Source organism: Trichoplusia ni (genome assembly GCF_003590095.1).
Source record: "Trichoplusia ni isolate ovarian cell line Hi5 chromosome 26 unlocalized genomic scaffold, tn1 tig00003836_group25, whole genome shotgun sequence".
NCBI lineage: Eukaryota > Metazoa > Arthropoda > Insecta > Lepidoptera > Noctuidae > Trichoplusia > Trichoplusia ni.
Genome location: NW_020799924.1, coordinates 1,909 through 9,678, shown reverse-complemented (window position 1 = coordinate 9,678; position 7,770 = coordinate 1,909). Strand labels below are relative to the sequence as shown.

At 49.1% G+C, this 7,770-nt stretch overlaps 1 protein-coding gene and 1 pseudogene across 1 annotated transcript; one reads left to right on the top strand and one right to left on the bottom strand.

Annotated features, from left to right (window-relative positions):
* Nucleotides 1-329: 329 nt before the first annotated feature.
* Nucleotides 330-2,650, top strand: LOC113506830. Its single transcript, XM_026889672.1, has 3 exons — nt 330-516; nt 1,267-1,347; nt 2,019-2,650. Exons 1-3 carry the CDS (start codon nt 402-404, stop codon nt 2,216-2,218), a joined length of 396 nt encoding a protein of 131 aa, XP_026745473.1. The 5' UTR covers nt 330-401; the 3' UTR covers nt 2,219-2,650.
* A 986-nt stretch (nt 2,651-3,636) lies between these two features.
* LOC113506828 lies at nt 3,637-6,264 on the bottom strand (annotated as a pseudogene).
* Nucleotides 6,265-7,770: the final 1,506 nt, after the last annotated feature.

Here is a 7,770-nt window from a genome sequence, read left to right as displayed (position 1 = left end):
CATCACTTTTAAATGTATTTTTACCTTGCACACATCTGTCTGATAACTATACTTAAAAGATGTAAAATATCTTTGCAGTTTATCTAATAAAACAAGTTAGAGATATAATTCATGAGTAAAGCGACAAAAGATTACCAAATATAATTTAAAACTGAAATATTTCAGTTGTTTTATTTACGGAATGTCGATTTGTTGAATAGGGATGTGATGTTTGACTAGCCTGTTGGTCTAGTGGTGTGACGCTGAGTATTATACCGGAGGTCGTGGGTTCGATTCCTACCCAAGACAAATATTTGTGTGATGAGCACGATCATTTGTTCTGTGTCTTTGTTATTTAAGTATTTAGAATTATTATAGTTGTCTAGTACTCATAATACAAGCTTTGCTTAGTTTGCGACTAGATGGCGTCGAAAGATGTGGAATATAAAATAGAATGTGTCCCCGTAGGCGTGGCGGCCGGCTCATCGGAGTCAGAGTCCAGTGACGACGAGTCACCGATTGTGAACAACAAAAAAAGTAAGCAAACTGATCATGTGGGCTGTAGCAGCCCACTGCTTGGGAAAAGGGTTCTGCGACATGATTTACTTGACAACATAATGTGAAATTACAAAAATCATGTTTCATGTAGGGCTTTTAACTAAATGTAATAATATAAATCTGTTTATTCCGTCAGAAAGATTTTTCAAAAAAAGACTTAGGGCGAACAGCACTTATGATAATAAAATAGTAGGGGCTAGTAACATCACTTGTTAGTAAAGAGCGTACTGGTAAGTGACGTCACACGAGGTGTCCCTTCGTTTTATGCTAATTCAAAATCAATCATTATTACAAAAGTTGTAGACCAGTATTCACTTTGCCTTCTAGGGTCCCCAATGTTAGAAGAATCCTTTAATAAATTTATAGATAATAAAATTTAAAATTTTCAATCTATGTTTTTCGGATAGATTAGATTAGATTTAGAATTGGCAATGCAGTCAGCCTTCTGGGCACGTTTCCCGACTTTGGCATGAAGATGTCTTTTTTGACGCTTTTTAAATAATGTATATTTTTCTTTTTGTATTGATATAGTTAAAAAAAATGTAAATATTAGTTTAGTTTAATTTATTGTAAAAATATCATAGAATTAATTATTTCATTAAAAATATGTTGTGTGCGTTATTTTTTTGAGATCTGTCTGATGGACCAAACATATATTTTTTGACAAAACCCTATTATACAGATAAAGTATTGTTTTCAATTTTATTACAAAGTGCTTGTTTACTGCAGAGTCCCCTCGCAGCGGTCGCTCGCCGCGCCAGCCGCCGTCCGCCTCCAGCGACAGCGAACACGACGCGCGCTCAGACAAGGGTAACACAACAACTCTATTTTGATCACGGGTGGTTATGCTAGACAGACAGGAAAACATGTTGGACGATTTCATTGTATCAAATTGTGAATTATTCTCACGAAAGTTATTACAACAAAAGAACATTATGCCACAGAGCCTGTGCTAGGACAACTAATTTAATTAACTATCAAAATACTAATAAATGACGCTTTGGATCTGTGCAACTAGAGTCAGTAATTTAACGTTTTAAAAGTGCCTGAGAAACGCAACAGGCCTATTTGAAATAAAAAAACTTTTTGATTTTGAATATGACAACGTTTTATACTTCTTTTTCTAGACTTTCGCATTTTTCATTTAATGCTAAACTTGTCTACCCAGTCACAGTCATTCAATAACGTGACATTTTTTAACAACTCCCACTGAAAGGAATGAGTCTTTGCACAAACTTTCAAGTCACATATAGACCAAAATATGTAGACTCAGGACAAGCATTCGTGGATCACACAATTTCACGCAAATAGTGGATTTGGCGTGGTGACCTAAACCTCTTGACTATCCGAGCAGTGAAATCAGCAATTCATAATTACCATCATCATTCCCTTGCCCTCATCCCAATTATTTGATTTGGGGTCGGCACAACTTGTCTTTTTATTATTGCTATAATGATATCCATGTATGTTGGTACACACAGACGCCCCCGGTCAGCGTCGCTCGCTGCGCTACTCGGACGTGACGCGCCAGTTCGCGGCCCGGCGGCGCGGCGTCACGTCCGCCACGTCCGACACGTCCGGGACGCCGCGCCCGGCCGCGCGTCCCGGACGCCCCTCCCGCACCAGCTGCACCTATAAGGAGGCCTCCGACTCGTCCGACGACTTCGCCCCAAGAAACTGACGCGATCCCGCAAACTATACAATCCGAACGCTAAGCTTTAGCACAACCTGCAGGTTACTGTGCGGGCACTGCAGTGTCAGGGACGGCGTGTGTTTGACGATCGAATACAGACTTTAAAACTGTTCGTATTAATTGTATATTTGTTTGACGTAGTACTTGACGCACATTTGTGAACTTTCTGTGGATAGTTTTTGAGTCAGTTTTTGATTATTCAGAGATCTGCTGCTCCGCCACCTGACACTGCAGTGTACTGCGATGCTGAGTCATTGATGTGGCCCCTTGTGTTCAGTAGCGAGAGAGCTTCCAAATCATATTATGTTGTATCAGAATTGTTAATATTGTATTAGCTATGGTGCGGCATGGCAACACTGTTCAGAAAATGATTATGAGTATATTTTTTAAATAAAGACTCGTCTGAGTAACTTGTTCTATTATTTATTTTTGTTATGACAACCCTGCTTATGGCAACCCTCTTATTCAAACCTGTGCCTTTAAAATGAAAGCCAAAGAATTTCACTCAATATTTATAGACTAAGGAAGGAATAGTGGAGCTGGGCAGGCCACTTGGCCAGACGAAGTGATGGCAGGTGGACTAAGGCGGTGACAGAATGGTGGCCAAGACAAGGCAAAAGAAGCGTCGGTCGTCCGGGAGCAAGATGGGTCGATGACATTATAAAGGTCTCGGGTCGAGTCTGGATGAGACTAGCACAGGACCGTAGAAATTAGCACGAAAAAGGGGAGGCCTATGCCCAGCAGTGGGAGGATAAAGGCTGTGGATGATGATGATGATGATGAAGGAAGGAATGACTTTTTCGAGAGAAGAATTCTTAAAATATCTTAAATATTTTTCTTCTGGATTCGACTAGACGTCTCGTACTTAGGACCTGAGCTTGTGACCACAACACTGCCATATATCAGTATACACGAGCTGATATTTGATTCAACAAGCAATAATAATTATCGATTGATCATTAAGAGCTCGTGGCTAAGCTATAACCGCATAATTGATTCGATCACAGGTTAAGCTAAGCTTGACGCGGTTGGTCGGTAGATGGGTGACTAGCTTTGTCATAACGAGTTACTCCGTGTTTCGGAAGGCACGTTAAATAGTGGGTCCCGGCTGTTATTCCTACATCTTTGACAGTCGTTACAGGTAGTCAGACGCTTGAAAAAGTCTGACAGCCAGTCTAACCAAGGGGTATCGTGTTGCCCAGGTAACTGGGTTGAGGAGGTCAGATAGGCAGTCGCTCCTTGTAAAACGCTGGTACTCAGCTGAAACCGGTTGGACTGGTAGCCGACCCCAACATAGTTGGGAAAAGGCTAGGCCGATGATTCATTAAGAGTCAGACCTTCAGTAAGTAAATCCGCATTTATTTTACATCAGAGCACATTGGAGCGGGGTGTACACGTAACGGCTGTATAGATGAGAGTCTGCGCGCGCTCAGACGAGCTCGAGCACCTTGATGGTGCCCTGCGAGTTGGCGGCCAGCAGCACGTGCGTGTCGTGCGCGCGCCGCCAGCAGACTGCGGACACGAACTCGCTGGGCTCCTCGTCGCGCCGCTCGCGCTCCAGGAAGCCGCGCACGGCGTCGAAGCGGTACGCCAGCAGCGGCCGCGACAGCCCCGAGTAGTACACGTACAGCGCGTTGTTCTCCGAGCCGCACGCCACGTAGCGCCCGTCCGTGGCCAGCCCCACGAAGTTCTTCTCGTTGGCGTGGCCCGTGAAGGAGCGCACGCAGCGCGGCGACTCCACCCGCCACAGCTTCAGGGCCGAGTCCGTGCTGGCCGACACCAGCGTGCGCGCGTCCAGGAACTTGACGTAGGACACGGCCTTGCGGTGGTCGCGGAACACGGCCAGCGGCTGGCGCGGCGCGCGCAGGTCGTAGTAGTGCACGCAGTGGTCGGCCGAGCCGAAGGCCAGGTGGCAGGACGAGCGCGGGTTGAAGCGCACGCAACACACGTTGAAGCGGGCCTCCAGCGTGGCCACGGAGCGCTCGGCGTTGAGCGCCCACAGCTTGACGCGCGCGTCGTCCGAGCCCGAGGCCAGCAGGCGCACGTCCGCGCGGTTGAAGTGCACGGACCAGCAGCGCTTGTCGTGCTCGTGCATGGCGCGGGACCGCTGCCCCGTCCCGGCGTCCCACACGCTCACCGTGCCCTCGTAGTCCGACGACGCCAGCACGTTCTTGTGGTACGCGTTCCACGACACGCACGAGATCTTGTGCGAGCACTGCATCTCGGCGCAGGGGTAGTGCACGTCCACGCAGTCGCGGACCACGCTCTCGTACTCGAACACCTTGATGCGCTTCGTCACGCCCGCGATGGCGAAGAACTCCTCGTCCTTGTCGAACTCGATGGTGGACACGATGGTGGAGTAGTTGATGGCGTCGCTGCAGTACGAGAGCGTGGCGAGCGGCCGCAGCGCGCGGTAGCGGGTGAAGGCCAGCAGGTCCTCGCGGAAGGCGTCCAGCCCGCGCCCGCGGCTGGCGCTGCGGGTGCTGCCTGGGCCCAGGTCGGGGCCCGGGGACCCGTCCGGGGCCGGCGTGGGTCCAGGCGTGGGCCCCAGGCTGGGCCCGGGGTCGCCTGTGAGCTCGTCTGGCGCGCGCTGGTCGCCGCCGTGTGCGGCCGGCGTGCGCTCTGTGGGCCCCAGTGGTACGTGGTTCTCATCGTTGGCGGCGGCGGAGGACGCAGGAGGGGGCGCGGAGGGCGCGGGCGGGGGCGCGGGGGGCGCGCCCAGCAGCGCGCAGGGCTCGGCCGGGGTGAAGGTGGGCGGCGCGGGCGTGGCCGACGACGACCCGGGGAAATACAGCTCGTCTGCTCGGTGGGCGAAGTAGCACTGCGGAGGACATGTTGTGTTGGGGTCAAACAGTTCAAACAGACGACCGTCGTATTAAGTACAATAACCAAATTTCGGGAAACGCAGCAATATAATCCAAGTTATAACCAAATCTATTGCCGCTCAGCGCGAGCTCGTCACGTTACCTGCACGAAGTCATCGAAGTGCGCGTGCAGCCTCCTCCAGCGCGCGGCGAGAGCGTCCCCCGCCCCCGCGCCGCCCCCCGCGAAGCTCTCCTCCTCCGAGCCCACCAGGCTGCCGCCTGCGGGAGAGACCACGATATACTACATGCGAAGGAAAACTGCCCGACATGGGAACTACTGCAGCTTCTGATACAGTAGAGCATTAATTATATCTACCAGTCATCGTAATTGCTAAATGTTTTAATGGTTTGTATGTTAATAAACAACTCACAACAGTAGGATTAACATAACATATGTACACAGACACTCGCAATGATCTATCTATCACAGTTAAAAGTGCCTCTCCTGTAAGAGGAGTACCCCAAGGTACTACCTTCAGTGTGTGCGGCGGCGTCGCCCACGCTGTCGGCGAGGTCGGCCAGCTCCTGACGCAGCGCGCGCACGGCGTCGCCGGCGGGCGCGTCGGGCCCGGGCGGGGCCGCGTCGGGCCCGGGGTCGGGCAGGCGCGCCAGCCCCGCCGCGCCCGCCTTCAGGTCGCGCAGCACGCCCGCCACGTGCTCCATGTCGCCGCGCACCAGCGCCGCCTCGCGCGCCAGCTGCTGCAGCTGCTGCGCGCGCAGCCGGTGCAGCTGCGCCAGGAACTCGTACAGCAGGCGGTGGTGGGCGGCCGCGCACTCGGCCTCCAGCAGCCGCTTGCGCCGCGTCAGCAGCTCCAGCATGGCGTCCACGTCGGCCAGCGGCAGGCGGCGGGCCTCGGCCGCCACGAGCGCGCGCACGCTGGGCCCGCGCGGGGCCGGGGCCGCGGCCCGGGCTCGCACCCGCCGCCGAGCCACCAGCTCGTTCAGCAGGAAGTTGGGGAAGATGTGCTCGCGCGAGGCCAGCGCGGCGCCGCACTTAGGGCAGCGGCGGTGTAGTTCCACCGCCTTGCTGATGCACGCGTAGCAGAACGAGTGGCCGCAGCGCGTCACGTAGGCCTCGTCGATGAGCTCGAAGCACACGGGGCACAGCAGGTCGCAGTCTTTGTCCTCGAGCGAGCCGCCGAGCCCGCCCAGCGCGCCCACGCCGGCCGCGCCCCGCCGCCCGCGCCCCCGCCGCTGGCCGCGCCCCACCGCTGGGCGCGCCCCCGCCTGCGCTCGCACTACCGCTCGCCGACGCGACAGACATGCCGGTAGTTTCTACAAGCACAAATTAATCCATTAGTGTTGGTTCCTCACTTGTATTCAATAAAATACTTTTGAACAAGGTGGTTGTCTCCTTTTAATCTATTTATTATGAACCTCAAAAAAAAGCTACCTTTACAGGAAAGTCGTAATAATATAAAAAAAACTGTCAGCCAATATACCCTTGTAGGTACTGTTCCCTTCAAAAATTCAAACTTGCACTAAAAATGATGGTAAATTTTCTAGAAACATATGTTTCTATATTAAAAGAATACTATACATTTTCCCAAGAGAACCCAACTTTGGGTGAAGCTCGTCTTTGTACATGAAATTTCCAAGAACATTTTATCCAAGTTGTTTATTTATGTGCAATAAAGTATAAATAATACAACATAATTACATTATTATACAAATAATACCATATGAATAATACAACATATTTTCCTAAATTTTTATACACTAACTTTCTTTTTTGTTTGTACCCGACTCAATTTTGAGGCACTTCCCGATAAGTTTAGCAGAGTGAAATTTTCAGGGTAGCCTCAAACCCGATGACAATGTAACCTACAACTATGAAAATGGCTGGACTGATTTTGATAAAATTTGAATGGAGTGCCATTTAAGAACATGGGTATTTAGACTTTTTAAATCTGTTAATTATTACATGTTCAACAGTAACTGCGTTATTAAACATCTTGTTACTTTCTCCTGTGAAAATCACTTTCAGACTTCTAAAGTTGTTCATGCTGTGAAAATATGAGTTCATGCAACCCAAAGACTAGGTATCAATTTACCATTTATTGTCCAGCTGAAGGCACTTGCTGACTCCATTACCAACCTAGCTCAAAACTATCTCTATATTATTTTGTCAGACAAATTTGTCTTACATAAAATTTTGAAATTACAATTTCAGCATATTAAATTCAAAAAGAAATGTGTAAAAGAAGATGATAGTAATATAAGTTTGTATTAAGTATAATATCAGCCTTACTGTGATGATACCACAAAAGTGGGAGATGACACATCAGTGGATACACAAATAAGAGATTAAAATAATCAACACAAGTGATTCCAGGGCTGATTGGAAAAGAGATAAATAATAATAATGTTAAACAAAAAAAAGTACATTCTGTTTTCTATTTTTCTTATTTTATACTTAAAATATAGATATATTATACCCAAGAAAAAGTAGAGAAGAAGTATTAAAACATATTTAAAAGGCCGAGTAAATGTTTTGTTAGTTCTAAAACTTGTTGTTTACGAAAATAGCATGCAGTTGTTATCAGTGGAGCTATCTTCGAGATTTGCATAATGGTGTTTTTAAGTGATAGGAACTCTCTGGAATGTTCCAGAGGGTGGCCTCGTTGCGGGCGGGCTGTGTGCAGCCGCTTCAGTGCTTGGGACACCAGGACACGA

What these genes read in the sequence shown, in the direction of transcription:
- LOC113506830 (XM_026889672.1), top strand. Translation starts at nt 402, where the DNA reads ATGGCGTCGAAAGATGTGGAATATAAAATAGAATGTGTCCCCGTAGGC. An exon ending in GATTGTGAACAACAAAAAAA is followed by an intron (nt 517 to 1,266) that starts GTAAGCAAACTG and finishes TGTTTACTGCAG; the next exon opens with AGTCCCCTCGCAGCGGTCGC. An exon ending in CGACGCGCGCTCAGACAAGG is followed by an intron (nt 1,348 to 2,018) that starts GTAACACAACAA and finishes TGGTACACACAG; the next exon opens with ACGCCCCCGGTCAGCGTCGC.